Source organism: Phoca vitulina, unplaced genomic scaffold (genome assembly GCF_004348235.1).
Source record: "Phoca vitulina isolate PV1807 unplaced genomic scaffold, GSC_HSeal_1.0 scaffold13, whole genome shotgun sequence".
Classification (NCBI taxonomy): Eukaryota; Metazoa; Chordata; class Mammalia; order Carnivora; family Phocidae; genus Phoca; species Phoca vitulina.
Window position 1 is genome coordinate 15,139,155 of NW_022589716.1, and position 17,083 is coordinate 15,156,237.

Sequence of the window (17,083 nt, forward strand, 5' to 3'; positions counted from 1 at the left end):
AAAGGGCACATTTCACCAGGGGACCTATTCTGGTGTTGCAGAGTTGCATATAGAAGAGGCGTTAACCAGGTCAAGAGAGGTGGGGAGAGAGTTCCAGGCTAAGCCAGCAGAGGCCAGAGATCAAGGTTAAGCCCCGGGCGGTGTGACGTCGGGAAGTCAAGAAGGGGCCAGACCCCGGGCTCTTGTGGGCTGCTTTTATACTGTGTTCTCTTTCAGGGAGGTCTGATAAATGATCAGTAGTTGGGTTCCTGGGTGGTTCTTGGTTTCTGTCTGAGGATCTTAGGCCGTATGGGTCTCCCTAAAGCACTCAGCACAGAAGTGACCCCTGGCGCCCACCACACATGTCCTGGGTTCACTGCAGTGTGCGGGTCAGCCTCCTCCCAGAACAGGAGATCAGGACCTCAGAGTCCTTCTAATGAATTGCTTTGCTCAGAGAAGTGACACATGGAACATCTCATTCTCCTCTTAATTCACAAAGTATTGTCTTTCTTTTCTTACTGGCAAACCTGGGATTATAGCTTCTGGGCTTCTGGCTCTGGGGAAGTGTGTTGGGCACGTAGCAGGTGTTCACGTATGAGGTGAATGAGTAAGAAAGGGGAGGGAGGTAATACTCAGCGCCTACCTTGTACTCGGCATTGCTCTCAACTCTTGGTGTTCTGTAACTCACCTACTCCTTACCAACAGCCCCCTGAAGGTGTTGACTGTGATCATTTCCATTTGGTAAACGAGGAAACAGGAAGCCCAGAGAGGATGGATGGATTGTTCAAAGTGACATGTCTAGTTGAGCTGCCGGTTCTAGAGCCTGTAGTTGACACCCTTGTGCTCCACTGCCGTTCAGAGGGTAATAGAGATGAGAGGGTGGGGAACAGAGTGTGTGGCAGACTCCTCTCCAGATGGCCAAATCATAGCTGGAGCATGGCCTGGGTACTTCTCCCCGAGCATACGAGAAGGAGCTTTTCTGAAACTTCCACGTCTCCTTGATCCTGTAGCCCCGTGTTGGCTGTTTCTCACCTGGCAGTGAGCTGCTGCATTGTGGCTAATGGATGACCTGTTGTTCTTACTCAGGAGAGCAGAACTGTGGGATGGTGTTCGCTCAGGCCCCTCCTGCCGGCCCCCCACCACGCCGCCCTCAGTAATATGAGGGGAGGTCTGCACAGTAAATGGTGGGCACGCAGGCGGGTGCGTGGATCCTGCCCTCCTGATAGGAGAGAGGGAAAGATCACCATCTCCCTTCCTCAGAGGAACTTGTCTACACGGTAGATGTTTCCATGATGCTTCCAAAGATTGCCTAAAAATAGCCGGTTTCCTCCCCCGTAAACGTTGCCCGTTCCCGATTGCCGCTCAGGGAGTCCTGGGGAACCGGTGTACAGGAGTGACGTGAAAGCATTCCATCCTGGAATTTGCAGTAGCTCAAATTAACTTTCTAGCTATTAAAAAAAAAAAAAAAAAAAGGCTATGGCCCTCACTTGGAAGCATCGCTGGGTGATTTTAAGTAGTTCCAGAGGGGGTGTGTGGTTTGCGGGTCAGCGCTGTCCGGAGCCAGGCCCAGTTCCATGGGAATTGGGATTGGTTGGATCTGGGGAGGAGAGACCTGTGGCCAGATTCCAACCCACCGACAATGTAAGCAGATTCTAGGAGGTCCAGCAGGCATGGAGGGCGTTGGCTTATTTTATTCCAGAAAGAGGCTCTCAAGGAGGTGGAATCCTGCCAGAGAGGCTTCCAGCTGACCTGGCCGTTTCTCCTGTTACATTTCTGTTCCCTGTTTATACTCGACATAAACATCACAGAGCACACTCACATTTGAAAACCCTGTAGTCGGCTTTGATGGTCAGACATCGACGTTGTGATGCTCTGTAGCATTTCATTTTCAAGGCACTGGGAGTCTCCTGTTTCATGTGGGTGGGAAAGGGGGAGACCTTTTTGGCAAGCTGCCATCTTTTTATTGTTCCAAGAGTTCGGTAAAGCATTTGAACCTTCACCTGTCAAAATCACTTTTGGAGCGAGGACTGTTCTTTCTCCAGCTTCTTAGAATAGCAGAACAAAAGTATCGTTTATCCCAATGAGACCTTAATGGGGGCTTTCCCGTTTGGACACCCACCTTGAATTCATTGGAAACAGAAGTTCTGGGCATTGTGTTTTTCATACATTTGGCTCAGATTTTTACTGGGTCATATTTCCCCCCCAAATCTTTTTCAAAAAAGACTCCTTTCTCATTCCTTTAGACCAACATGTGTAAGCTGGGTAAAAATAGAGCAAACTGGTTTCATGTTTTGATTTATGGATCAGATCTGCAAGTTTGCATTTGAAAAGCATTTAACACATAAATCAGGAAAGTTGAACTTTGCAGTCTGGTGCTTGTGGCTGGATGAGACGTTGTGTCCCGTTCAGATCCTGCCTGGTGCAAGACCAGACCCTACGTGGTCCACCACTGGTACCCTGACTAATGATAAGCGTACACATACTTTCCGTCCTTCCTGCCCCCTCCCCCCACCCTTCTGAGGACTTGTTCTTCTCCCTGTGGTTTGAATAAAGGAAACTGGCGTGGAAAATTGTTTGACCTGGAATTTCTTAACGATTGGTAGATAGTAACTCAGTAATTAGTAGCACTTCAAAGACAACCTTATAACAGGACATCTAATCACAAAAATTCCATCACGGTCAAGGGCTGTCACCTAGAGAAACATACATACAGTCTGATGGGATGAATTCCTCGGATGTCCAAGTTCTGTGCATGGTCAAGTGTTTTGTGCAGCTGATTGCTGCTTCATTGACCACAGGACCTCAGAAACAGAGGTGGCTTCATGGTCCTACAGTACAGGACCCTGCCCTGAGAGGCTTCTGTGCTTGGTTTAATGCTCTGCTGCTGCTGTCCTGAAATCCGTAGTACTTTTTGGACAAGGAGTCTTGTATTTTCATTTGTTGCTGGGCCCCGTGAGTTACATGGACTGTCCTGCTTCAAAGTTATTCTTTATACAATTCATTACATAGAAAATCTTTGGGCACCTTAACTTTGAGGATTGTTCAAATCTAGAGGGTCTTACCAGCCAGTTCATGATAATCTTTACTCTGCATAGTTTTACATGATCAAGCTTTATTATGACTAAATCTGCAATCATAAAGGTACCTTTGGTTTTTGTGGGTTTGGGTGTGCCCTGTTAAGAGGATCTTTTCTGGGGCGCCTGGGTGGCTCAGTCGTTAAGCGTCTGCCTTCGGCTCGGGTCATGATTCCAGGTCCTGGGATCGAGCCCCGCATCGGACTCCCTGCTCGGCAGGAAGCCTGCTTCTCCCTCTCCCACTCCCCCTGCTTGTATTTCCTCTCTCGCTGTGTCTCTGTCTGTCAAATAAATAAATAAAATCTTTAAAAAAAAAAAAAAAGGATCTTTTCTTATAAGAGGACTAACAATAAACAGGTTAATTAAAAAAAAAAAGAAAGAAAAGCCTCCACCCTTTCGGTTTTAAGTGGCATTCCATTTATTCCTTATTAGCATGTGTGTATATTTCTCATGTGGTTGTAGTTGGGTTTCATTAAGTGCAGTCCTGTGTGTGTTTAACTGACATTCAGGTGGTTTGTGGTGGATGGGTGGGTGGGACACGGTAAAGGGAGCTCCAAGATGGCAGAGGCTCAGTTACTCCCTAGCAGGTGCTCGTAATCCTGGAATGGGGGCTCGGAGGCTTGGTTTTTGTCTTGAGTGGGCCCTGGCACAGTCACACACATGCTGGTGGAAGCGAAGCGCCACCAGCTGTTGGATCTGGCCCTTGATTTAGGAGCCAGGGGTTGTCCCACAGGAGGATGGGATGAAGGGTCTTCCCATCAAAGGGAATACAGAACACATGGAGAGGTCCAAGGGGTTCAAAGAAGGATGTGGTCCAGGAATGAGGAGTCTCTGAGTCTGCAGTGTGAACTATGGCAGGAGGAGGTGACAAGGATGAAAAAGCAGGCTGGCTTTGGGGGTTCTGACGGTGCTGTATGTCTAAGGAGTTGGACTGTGGGCATTCGGGACCATTGGTGACTTTGGAAGCACAGAGGTACTGACCAGAAAGATAGTTCTTATTTTGTTAAGATTTTATTTATTTATTTGTCAGAGAGAGAGAGCTCAAGTAGGGGGAGCAGTAGGGAGAGGGAGAAGCAGGCTCCCTGCTGAGCAAGGAGCCCAATGTGGGGCTTGATCCCAGGAGCCTAGGATCATGACCTAAGCTGAAGGCAGATGCTTAACCGACTTTGCCACCCAGGCGTCCCATGACCAGAAAGATAGTTCTAAGGTTATGTGAGCACGGTTCAGCTTCATGGCTGTTGAGCACTCTGGGGTGGGGGGGCACATATTTACTGGGAAGGTGGAGAAAAGGATTTGCCAAGAGATGTAGGTAGAGAGGGAATTGACGTGTTGTAGAAACGACAACCTGGGGTTTGAAGGAGCAGTCCAAGATGGCTCTGACATTTTCAGTTTGGGGTCCTGGTAGAATGGGGGGGTTCAACAGGGGAGGTTGGTGGGGAGAGGGTGGAGGAAGCTGAGGGGCTGGTGGGTGAATAGATAGGGGAAGTGTATGGGAGGAGGTAGAGGGGAGAGAGAGGGAGAGAGAGATGGGGGTAGATAGGAAGGGAAGTGTGGGGGGGAGAGATGGGGGATAGATAGAAGGGGAAGAATGGGGGGAGGCAGAGGGAGAGAGAAAGTGAGATGGGATAGATAGGGGAAGTGTGGGGGGTAGAGGAGGAGAGAATGAGATAGGAGATTTTTTTTTATTGTCATTATTTTTTATTTTTTATTTTATTTTTAATTTTTTTATTGTTATGTTAATCCCCATACATTACATCATTAGTTTTAGATATAGTGTTCCATGATTCATTGTTTGTGCATAACACCCAGTGCTCCATGCAGAACGTGCCCTCCTCAATACCCATCACCAGGCTAACCCATCCTCCCACCCGGAGATTTTGTTGATAATGTTTGGATTTTGATGGATGTAGGTAGAGGTTGGAAAGAGGACAGAGGACAGAGGGCCACAGAGAAGCCAAGGGAGTAGAAGGTAGAAACCAGCAGGAGTGAGATTCCTAGAAGATCCCTGGAAGGGGCCTGGGTTTGCATGATCTCTTAAGCTGGGAATAGACTAGAAAGGAGCCATAACCTTGGGTCAGTCACTTTTGCTCCTGGCAACAGACACTTTCCCTGGCTGGATTAGCTTAACTATTAGGGTTTTATCTTACCAGTGACTAACTTGTGAGAAGAACAGAGATGAAAATGATTGATAACACCCAGTGATGATGAGATTTGAGGGGAAACTGGCCTCTTAAACCTGTAGATGGGAGTGTAAACAGAAACAACTTTTTATAGGGAAAAGATATCTAGGACATAACAATTAGTGAAAAGAAAAATTTCAAGACCCATTGTATAGTATGATATAAATTCAGGGCAGCAAACACATACACATATATATATGCACGTATAACCTGGTAGATCATATACTATCAAGTTAGCAGGTGGTTGTCTCTGGAATTCAGCTGCCCCTTTTTGTATTTCTGAAATGATTTCTTTAAAATTTAAAAGCTCTTTTTATTATGGGAAATTTCAAACATATACAAAAGGAGAGATAAACGTCTAATGCATTTTCATGTACTCATGATCTAATGACACTGGTAAACATTTTGGAAACTTGTTTCATCTATTCTCATCCTCAAGTATTCTGAAGCAAATTCTAACATTACATCCTTTTACTCTGAAATGGTTCTGTGTGGTTCTCTAACAGATGAGGATTCATTAACAACCCAGAGGAATGTGCCAGCTCAAGCTTGTGCCTCTCTCCCCAGATAGCAAAGCCATCGTGGATGGGAACCTGAAGCTCATCTTGGGCCTGGTGTGGACACTGATCCTCCACTACTCCATCTCCATGCCCGTGTGGGAGGATGAAGGGGATGATGATGCCAAGAAGCAGACGCCAAAGCAGAGGCTGCTGGGATGGATTCAGAACAAGATCCCTTACTTGCCCATCACCAACTTTAACCAGAACTGGCAAGATGGCAAGGCTCTGGGGGCCTTGGTAGACAGCTGTGCTCCAGGTAAGTGTCCATGGCTGCCTAAGCCATCTCTTCCGGATGGGGGTTTGTGGACCCCACGCCTCTTGGCTTTCCAGTGGACGAGCTGGGTTTGCTGGGATTGGTGTATTCTCCTGGGTTTAGCCCACTGTAAGAGCAAAGGGAACTAAAAATGGTTCTGTTTACCTTCTAGGTGTATCCATTGACTTTTTGAACATTGAGCTCAGTTATTTACGCAAATTCCCGGTGAAGCCCGTAGTTCTTGGAGCAGGCCTTGGTTTAGCTTTCAGACTCCAAAGTCTTGCTTCTTCCCGCAGTTGGTGCCTGGTTTCCCATTGACTTCAGCAGAAATACATGGCCCTGTTAGTTGACTTGGCATGAAAATTGAAAAACTTCCATTGAGTGGAAAGTACCCATTTTTATCGACCGCTGGGTTGACTATATATGGCTTTCTCCACCCTTTTCTTTCTGCATTGCTATGAAATAGTGTTTGGTCGGGATCCAGTTGGAGGTTTTTCTACCCTTTTCTGAGTGGTTGAGTGTATACCAAGGTAGTAATTATCCTCACTGGAGGGTTTAGATTGATGGGTAGAGTTTGCTGGTACACACTCAGTAGAAAAACCAGAGTCCATGTTTATATGCACCCCCAAAATTGTTTCTAATAAAAAATTTACTCTAATAATCATATTTTCCATTTACGAATACTCACATTCGTTTTTAGTAAGCAAATGGTTCTCACCATGCTGCAGAGCTGGCTAGTCTGTATTGAATAGGGAGGGAGGACTGACTCCAGGCTTCATTCTTCCTTGAGAGCCTATCAGCTAGTGTTATCCAGAACTAACTCAGAGCTCAGCATTAGTTAATTTCCCGGCACCTTCTTCCTTGCTTCCACCTGCAGACACATTTTAAGATACCTCTTTACCAGTTTGAACCTGTGGATGTTTACTTCAGTCCTATACTTCTTGTGCTTACAAAGGTTTTTAAGATGATTCTAGGTTTGGGCTTTTGGGCATGTGGATTTTTCAATTATACAGATGCTAGCATAGTCTTTTTAGATGTATCTAGGAACTGGATTGTGATATTGTGACTCAGAATAAGAAATACGTATTTGGTCTTTGTCCCTTTCCTGGCACAGAGCTCTAAAAACCCTTGGAATTTCTTAAGTGGTAAGAGCCATGATAATGGTTCCTTTCAACCACACCTGAGTTTATGTTAATGAGATGACTTTTGGACAGCCCCTAAGCATGGGGGTGGGGCCAGGAGAACCAGCCATGTGATTAGAGGGTTGGAACTTTTAGCCCCATCTCCTGACCTCCAGGAAAGGACAGGGGTTGGAGGTTGAGTTAATCACTAATGGCCAGTGATTTAATCAAATCGTGCCTACTTCACATAATGAAACCTCCATAAAATTTCTCAAACTACAAATTTTGGGGAGCTTTCAGGTCAGTAAGCACATGGAGGTGCGAGGAGGATGGCACACCCCAAGGGGATGGATGCTCCATACCCCTTCTCCCATACCTTGCCATGTGCATCTCTTTCATCTGGTTGTTCTTGAGTTGTATCCTTTTATAATAAATTGGTAATCTAGCAATTAAACTGTTTTCCTGAGTTCGGTGAGCCACTCTAGTATATGAATTGAAGAAGAGTTGTGGGAACCTCCAATTTATAGCTGGTCTGTTAGAAGCCCAGGTGACAACCTGGACTTGCAGGTGACATCCAAAGTGGAGGAAGGGGGCATTCTTATGGGACTGAGCCCTTCACCTATGGGGTCTGACACTAACCTCCACATAGTTAATGTCAGATTTGAGTTAAATTGTAGGATATCCAGCTGGCGTGAATCCTACACATTTGGTGACCAGAGGACAGAAGTATGAAGGTGGTAGGAGGAAAAAAAAAAAAAAATCTCCTGCAAAAAGGCATCAGGCCCAAGGAGTTTTACAGACTTTATTTATTTATACCACACCTTCAAGGAATGGATAATCTCTGTGTTAATGCGAGAAAATAACAGCCTGAAGGAGAAGTCTCAGCTTAGTCTCAGAGTAGTTTCCATGCTGGCATACTCAGATCTGTTATACTTGTTGCCCTTAAGGTATATAATTTACTGATTTTTGGAAGAAATTGCTCTCTGAATTAAGATACCCAGGGGGTTTAATTTAAGCACGGGGCTTCCTTTAGTCTCTTCAGTCAGCTAATACTAACAGAATGTTTTGTGTTATGTTAACAGGTCTGTGCCCAGACTGGGAATCGTGGGATCCACGAAAGCCTGTGGATAACGCACGGGAAGCTATGCAGCAAGCAGATGACTGGCTGGGGGTCCCACAGGTACATACACAAGCAGCGCCGTGTTCCGTGAGGCTATTTCCATCCTCCAGCTTGTTCTGGCCCTCTGTGGATGCCTCTTTGTGTCTACCAGGTAGTCTGACCTCCTCAGCATGAGCCTTCAAAGAGTATTGCCTCTGGCATGCTCCCATCTTCCTCAGTTTACCCATAATAATAGGTTCTTGTGTACTTGGGTGCTTATAGATCATTCAAAAATCTTACACTGCTCTTTGTCACATGTGGCAAATTTTGTAGTATTTTTGCTCCAAAGATCTTAAAAGACTGTCTTGGGACACCAGACTGCAAATGTAGACTTTAATGATTGGGTTGCGCTGTAAGAAATAGCCAATATTTGACCACTTTTTACATATTTAAAAAGTCTTTTTTAAATCCAATATCTTAGGGGAAGTCACAGGACTTAGAACTTTTTAAAAAATTTATACCAGGATAACCTACCATTATTGGAAATTGTGGAAGAATTTGTATTGCTCATAATCCTATCACAGGAGTATAACAGGAGAACTTGGAAATTGGGTAACTCTTGGATACCATCCGCAGTAGCCACATTGCATAGTTGAGGTCCTGTCTTCTAAGGTTTTCCAAGGAAGCTGAAAAACTGCCCCAGACTCCCATGTTTGAAGAGCAGTTGTAGGTAGCCAATGCCATGGATGGATGACCTCACCACAGGTTACATTATGGTCTAAGCTGGTGTTCAGAGCTGAGTTCTGTGTATTTTATAATAGGATCCTTTGGGAGGTAGAAAAACTTGCCTGTATTTCTTTGGTTTGGTTTTGACATCATTATCTCTGCCTCATGGCCCGTTTCTTAGCTCTTCCACCCTTAGTAAGTGGTTTGGTATGTTTTTCATCTCCTCTTATAAACCTAAAACCGTCTCCTTTTTGATGTTCATGTGATGTTGGCACTGTATAGTTGTTGAAGGAGCTGCCTGGAAGAAATGTCAAATCAACGCACCTCCTACATTTTATGGAATGGGTGAAGGCAACTGTTCAAACCCAAGTAACTGTTTTGTTGCTGAAAGCTAATTATCAGAATGTTTTCTGGTGTTTTTTTGTTTGTTTTGTTTTGTTTTACTGTGGGGTGAGGGAAGCTGGGTATATATGTTGTTCATCTGCATTTGGTTAACCTGGTTCATGAGACAGAGCCTTCTGTTGGGTCTGAGGAGTAGCGCCTTAGCTTCTCAGCACCCTTGTTGGGGGCAGAGGGATTTTTTGTACTGTTTAGGGCTGGGTCAAGTAGTGGACATGAGGCTGTGATGCCTTCGTTGGGGGATCCGGGGTGGGGGGGATGCCTACCTGTCCGGCATGGGCATAATCTTGCTCCTAAGCTGCATGTCAGGAGAAGTTCCTTTCCTCCCTATTTCTTTGAACAGCTCATAATGTCTTGAAACCCATTTTAGTCAGCTCAGGCTGCTGTATGACAAAATACCGTAGACCGGATGGTGTAAACAACAGAGGTTTATTTCTCAAATCTGGAAGCTGGACGTCCAAGAGCAAGGTGCGAGCAGATTCAATGCTTGGTGAGAAGGACCCTCTTGGTGACTTGCAGACAGCTGGCTTCTTTCTGTGTCCTCACATGGCAAAGACAGAGAGGTCTGGTCTTTCCTCCCCTTCTTATGAGGGCACCAATGCCATCATGGGGGCTCCATCCTCATGACCTCATCTCAACCTGCTTACCTCCCAAAGGGCACACCTGCTAAAACCATCACACTGACGGTTATGGCTTCAGCATATGAACTTGGGGAGGATACAAACATCCAGTCTGGAACAAGACCACATGTCTAATACATTGCTGTGTGTTGGCGCTTTGTTTTTATTACTATTTTTTATTAGTAACAGAATTACTAGAGATGTAGGCAATGAGTAGATGAGCAAAGCAAAAGGACAGTTATGTACTTTTTGGTAATATGCTCCAATCCCTTGTGTACTTGTTTCTTCTCACTTGATGTAGCTTACCCCTTCTGGAAAGTTTCTCTGGGGTCTGAGTGAGCTTTCTTTTGGGGACGGGTGTGCACCTCTGGAAATTACATATAGAATTGTCTGGAGGGGGTCCTCAGCTTCCAAAAGGAAGACTGACACCTCTAAAAGGTTAAAAACACTGACGTTGGCATGTCATTTTAATGTAATTTCACTTAATTTAGAGCTTGATTCAATTTCTTATATTTGTAGTGCTTGGCTTAAGAGACATTTGCAAATCTTTGACAGTTACAAGTGATGTGTTCTGGGCGTTCACCTACCAGGCTTTATTCTAGGTCATCACTCCTGAAGAAATTATTCATCCAGATGTGGACGAGCACTCGGTGATGACTTACCTGTCCCAGTTCCCCAAAGCCAAGCTCAAGCCCGGGGCTCCTCTAAAACCCAAACTCAACCCGAAGAAAGCCAGGGCCTATGGCCGAGGTAAGCACTGGTCTTGCTGGGTTTGAGGCTTGTCCTCTGGTCTTAGACATGGTTATGTGGCTTCAGGGTCCTGGGATCGAGCCCTGTGCTGGGGGGGGGGGGGGTGTCCTTGCTCAGTGGGGAGTCTGCTTCCCCTCTCCCTTTGCCCCTACCCCCCACTTGTTCTCTCTCTCTCTCTCTCTCAAATAAAATATTGAAGAAAAAAAAAAAGGCTTCAAAGGGCCAAATAAATCTCTTGTCGACAAAACTGGTCAGGTGGATTGAATCTAATCAAGGCATAAAATGCTTGTTTTCAGTCACCTTATCGCTGGCTGTCCAGCTTCCCCATTGTTAATGTGAAACGTTTCCTTTCACGATGCTGTTTTCTAGAAAATGACTATTTGCTATAGTCAGGAATATGGCTAGTCATTGCCATTTCCTTCATCTGCCAATTTTTTTTTTTTTAAGATTTTATTTTTAAGTAATCTCTACACCCCAACAGGGGACCTGAACTTGCAACCCCAAGATCAAGAGTCACATGCTCCAGTGACTGAGCCAGCCAGGTGCCCCTCATCTGCCTTTTTTTTTTTCTTTTTTAAGTGTTGTGTCCTTGTGGAGGAAACACACCTTAAAAAAAAATACACACCTGTATATGTATGCATAGATACATATTTTTTTCATTTTTTTGTTGTAAAATATGCATAACACAACATTCCCTATTTTAACCATTTTAAAATGTACCATTTAGTGACATTAAGTACATTCACTGTGGCCATCATCACCATCCATCTCCAGAATGTGTTTATCTTCCCAAACTGAAACTCTAATCTCATTAAACTATAGCCCTCCCCTCCTCCCACCCCCAGCCCCTGAAAACCACCATTCTGTTTTCTGTCTCTATGGATTGGCCTATTCTAGGTACCTCATGTAAGTGGAATCATACAATATTTGTACTTTTGTGTCTGGCCTACTTCACTTAGTATGTTTTCAGCGTTCGTCCATGTTGTGGCATGTGTCAGAATTTTTGTTCCTTTTTAAAGCTGAATAATACCTCAACCCATGGATATACCACATTTTGCTCATCCATTCTTCCATCAGTGAACCTTTGGATTGCTTCCACCTTTTAGCTCCTATGAATAATGCTGCTGTGAACATGAATATGCAAGTATCTGAGGCCCTGCTTTCAATTTTTTGCATCTATACCTAGAAGTGAGATTGCTGATTATACGATAGTTCTGTTTCCCTCTCTTTCTCTCTTTTTTTTTTTTTTTTTTTTTTGAGAGAGTGAGCATGAGTGGGGGAAGGCAGTGTGGGGGAGGAGGGCAGAGGTAGAGGAGGAGAGAGAATCCTAAGCAGACTCCATGCCCTGCTCGGAGCCCTGACATGGGGCTCGATCTCACGGCCCTGAGATCATCACCTGAGCCGAAGTCAAGAGTCAGACGCTAAACTGACAGAGCCACTCAGGCGCCCCTTTTTTCTTCTTCTTTTTTTTTTTTTTTAAAGATTTTATTTATTTATTTGACAGAGAGAGAGATAGCGAGAGCAGGAACGCAAGCAGGGGGAGTGGGAGAGGGAGAAGCAGGCTTCCCGCGGAGCAGGGAGCCCGATGTGGGACTCGATCCCAGGACCCTGGGATCATGACCTGAGCTGAAGGCAGACGCTTAACGACTGAGCCACCCAGGCGCCCCCCTTTTTTCTTCTTAAGTAGGAGGACCAAGTGTCATTTTAGGCAACAGGCCACATGTGAGGCCACACGGGTCGGGCCTTAAGATACTATCTTTGTCCTTTGGTGAACCCAAGGGCAGGGGCAGTTTTCTGTCTCTTGTGTGGCCACATTGCTTCATTTTTGCCAACTGAACCAGAAAGCATAGAGAACATCTCATCCTCTAGTTTTTAAAAGGGTTGAGAGGTTTTTTAAATTTTATCTCTTGGACATTGGCCGGATTGCAGTTAGCGGCCGGTTGGCACCTGCGGATGCATTCACTGAGACCCATTCACTGGAAGGATGGAGGGCTGCAGTGAGGGAAACCTACAGCCACAAGCACATCTTTGTGGGGGCTCGCTTGCAGGGTTAGGTGCGTTGAAAGCATGCGTCCGTGAACTAAGCAGAAACCTTTCCTAAAACCCGTGTTCTGTGTGAAGCATTCACTGCAGAGCAAGCCATAAGCACCCTTCACTGTGAGGAGTCCTAGGGAATAGGATCACTGAATATTTGATGGTTTTAAGGAATTATTGTTAATTTTTTTGATGTGGATATTCTAGAAATGTCTCTTAAAGATACATAGTGAATGTTTATGGATTAAAGATATGAGGTCCACAGGCACCTGGGTGGCTCAGTCGGTTGAGGGTCTAACTCTTGGTTTCGGCTCAGGTCATGATCTCAGGGTCATGAGATTGAGCCCCACATCAGGCTCCATGCTCAGCAGGGAGTCTGCTTGAGATTCTCTCTCTCTCCCTCTGCTCCTCCCCCCATCCTCTAAAATAAATCTTCAAAAAATAAATAAGGATGTGAGGTCTAGGATTTGTATCAAAATAATACAGGAGGAGGGGAGAGGTAGGAGTGAAGACGTAAAACAAGACTGGCCGTGAGTTGTTGCGTCGAGGTGATAGGTACCTGGGACTTCAGGAGACAGCTCTCCGTGTCTGTATAGGTGTGGAATCCTCCATCATAAATAACTTCTAAAAGATTTATTTATTTGAGAGAGAGAGAGAGTGGGAGAGAGAGCAAGAGCGTGGGAGTGAGAGAGTGCACGTGCACAGGAGCGAGGGCAGAGGGAGAGGGAGAAGCAGACTCCCCGCTGAGCAGGGAGCCCAGTGACCCTGGGATCATGACCTCAGCTGAAGCCAGATGCTTAACCGACTGAGCCACCCAGGCGCCCCAATAAAAAAACTTGTAAAATAGGAATACTTGAACTTCTGCTTCTGGGCTGATGGAGTAGAAATCCTTTTCCTAATTCTTCTGCTGAGTACAACTAAAATTCCTGAGCATTTTATACAAGATAAAAACACGGAGAGACTGAAAGAGAATAAGACAATCCAGCTACAGATCTCAGGACCCAAGGGCCGACAGAGTAGTGAGTTCCCTGGGCTTTCTTTTTGCCTCCTATATATCAGACTGGGTGCAGGGAAGCCACCCACCTGAAACGTCAAAGGGCACAAACAGTCACCTGCTGTCTCTGGCCAAAGGAACAGGAAAGGGCAGCCTCACAGGACAGAACACCAGGAGACAATAACTGTTTTGCTGCAGCCAAGCATCCCAGGAAAGATAGTGGCCTCTTTGCCCCGACTTACACCAGTAAGAGCCAAGGGGGGAGCCTAGACTCACAGCACAGTCTAGCAGTAAGGAGATGGCAGTAGATGATGTCAGCAGCAATGAGGTGCTCCCACCCCTTCCAGCCACAAGTGCAGGCCTAGTGGGGAACTGGATCTCCCACCTCCACCTGCTAGTAATGAGGAGCCCCCCTCATTCTGAGAATCAGTGGAGGTTGAATAGGGAACCTGGATGTCTTCCCCATTGGCAGTAACAAGACGTGCACTCCCCCTTCCCCTGCTGCATCAGCATTATACAAAGGCATCTAAGAAAGAACATTTAAATAAAACCCGGGTTTTATAGCATAACATAATACCCAGGTTTCAATAAAAAAAAATCACTCATCATACCAAGAACCAGGAAGATCTCAGACTGAAAAAAGGCAGTCAGTTGATGCCAACACCAGATGATAGAGATGTTAGAATTATTTGAAAAGATTTAGGGCGGCTGTTATAAAAAGGCTTCAACAAGCACTTACAAATCCACTTCAAACAAGCGAAAAAATGGAAAGGCTCAGCAAGGGCATAGAATGTCTCAGCAAAGAAATAGAAGATATAAAGAAGCACCAAATGGAATTTTTAGAACTGAAAAATGCATTAACTCAAATAAAAACTCAGGGGATAAGCTCCATAGCAAATGGAAGGACAGAGAAAAGAATCCGTGAGCTGGAAAGTAGAATAAAAATTGCCCAATCTGAATGGCAGAGCAAGTAGACTGAAAAAATAAACAAACAGAGTCTCAGGGACCTATGGGACAATAATAAAACATCTAACATTTATGTCACAGGGGACCCAGAGGAGAGTAAAAAGAGGGCATGGCGAAAACGCTCAAAGAAATAATGGCTGAAATCTTCCAAATTTGGCAAAAGACCTAAACCTACAGATTCAAGAAGTTGAGCTAAACCCAAACAGGATAAACCCCCTACCTACCCACCACCACCAATAGATAAATAAATAATCCCCACCAAGCCACATCTTAGACAAACTTCAAGAAACTAGACAATAAAAGCTTGAAAGCATCAAGAGAGAAATGATACCTTATCTATCAGGAAGAAATAGAATGACGGATTTCTCTTCAAAAACCATGGAGGCAGAAGTGGCACAATATTTTTCAAGTGCTGAAAGGAAAGAATTGTCAACTCAGATTCTTGTATCCAGGGATAATACCCTTTGGGAATGAAGAAGAAATCAAGACATTCTTGGAGGAAAGAAAACTGAAAGAATTTGTCACCAGCACATCTGCCCTAAAAGGATGACTAAAGGAAATTCTCTGGATAGAAGAAGAATGAGGAAAGAAGGAATCTTTCAATTACAGGAAGAAAGAACATGGTATAAAAAAAATATGTGTTTAACAACCATAGATGTTTCACAAAAAACACAAATTACCAAAACTCAACCAAGATGAAATAGATAAACCTGAGTGGCCCTGTAACCATTAAAGAAATCAAATTTATAATTTAAAAGCCCTTGGAAAAGAAATCTCCAGGCCCAGGTGGTTTTACTGGAGAATTTTAGCAAACATCTAGAGAAGAATTAACACCAATTCTACACAATCTCTTCCAGAAAACACGAGGAGGGAACACTTTCTGATTCATTTTATGAAGCTACCTCTAATAACAAAATCAGACAAAGGTGATACCAAAAAAGGAAGCTACAAATCAATATCCCTCGTGAATATAGATATAAAAGCATAGGGGCTCAGTCAGTAGAGCATGGGACTCTTGATCAAGGGGTTGTAAGTTGGAGCCCCACACTGGGTGTAGAGATTACTTAAAATTAAAAAAAAAAAAAAAAAAAATAAACCACAAAAATGGGTAAAAAAAAAATTAAAAAAAAAAAAAAAAAAAAAAAAAAGCATACAACAGAATAGTAGCAAATAGAATTTAGCAATATATGAAAATAATCATTCATCATGACCAAGCAGAGTTTATTCCAGGAATTCAAGGCTGGCACACTATTAGAAAAGCAGTGAAAACAAGCTAAAGAAGGAAAATCACATGATCACATCAATTGATACAGAAAAAGCATTTGACCAAATTCAGCAGGCATCCATGATAAGAACTCAGAAAAAGGGGACTAAAGAAGAACTTCTTCAATTCGATATAGAGTAGCTACCACAAAAAGTCAGCACCTAACATTATAATTAATGGTGAAAGACTGAATGTGCCCCCTAAGATTGGGAATAAGACAAGGATGTCCATGCTCACCACCATTTTATTCAACATCATGATGCAAGTTTTAGTGAGTGTAGTCAGGCAAGAGAAGGAAATAAAAGACACACATGTTGGAAAGAAGAAATAAAGCTGTCCCTATTTGTAGATGACTTGATTGTCTGTGTAGGGATTCCCAAAGAATCTACAACAAAAGAAGACAAAATACAAAAAAGCCCAAAAACTCTCCTTGAATAAGTGAATTCAGCAAGGTCTCAGGATATAAGATCAGCATACAAAAATCAGTTGTACTTCTGTATGCTGGAATGTGTATCATACAGGTTTCCCACAATGAACATGAGGACATCAAATTAAAAATACCATACCATTTGCAGTCACTCAGAAAATTGAGAAATAGGTATAAATGTAATAAAATGTGTAAGATTTTTATGCTGAAAACTATAAAAAACATTAATGAGAAGAATTAACACCAAAGAAAAGACCTACATAAATGGAGAGACGTACTGTTTTTATGGATTGAAAAAGTCAAAGAGTGAAAATATCAGTTCTCCCCAAATTGTCATATAGGTTTAACATAGTTTCTATCAAAATTCCAGCAAGATTCTTCATAGATACAGAAAAGATTATTATTTAAAGCATATATGGCAAAGCAAGGAACTACAGTAGGGAAGGTGAGTGTAAAAAAGAAGAAAAATGTGGGAGGAGTCAGTGTACCTGATTTCAGGACTCCTCAAGGTATAGAAATCAAGACCATGTGATATTGGTGGAAGGATAGGCACATGGATCAATGAAACAGAATCCAGAACCCAGAAAGAGATTTATACAACTATGCAAACTGATTGTTGACAGAGGTGCAAAAGCAA

The 17,083-nt window shown here is 43.9% G+C and overlaps 1 protein-coding gene across 3 annotated transcripts in view; it reads left to right on the forward strand.

Moving 5' to 3' along the window:
- Window positions 1–17,083, forward strand: part of FLNB (filamin B) — a 139,805-nt gene that overhangs the window by 50,105 nt on the left and 72,617 nt on the right. For all 3 annotated transcript variants that reach the window (XM_032411594.1, XM_032411592.1, XM_032411593.1), the window contains exons 2-4: window positions 5,801–6,049; window positions 8,250–8,347; window positions 10,614–10,761. In XM_032411594.1, the coding sequence (XP_032267485.1) occupies window positions 5,801–6,049; window positions 8,250–8,347; window positions 10,614–10,761 (495 nt within the window). The remainder of the gene's footprint in view (window positions 1–5,800; window positions 6,050–8,249; window positions 8,348–10,613; window positions 10,762–17,083) is intronic.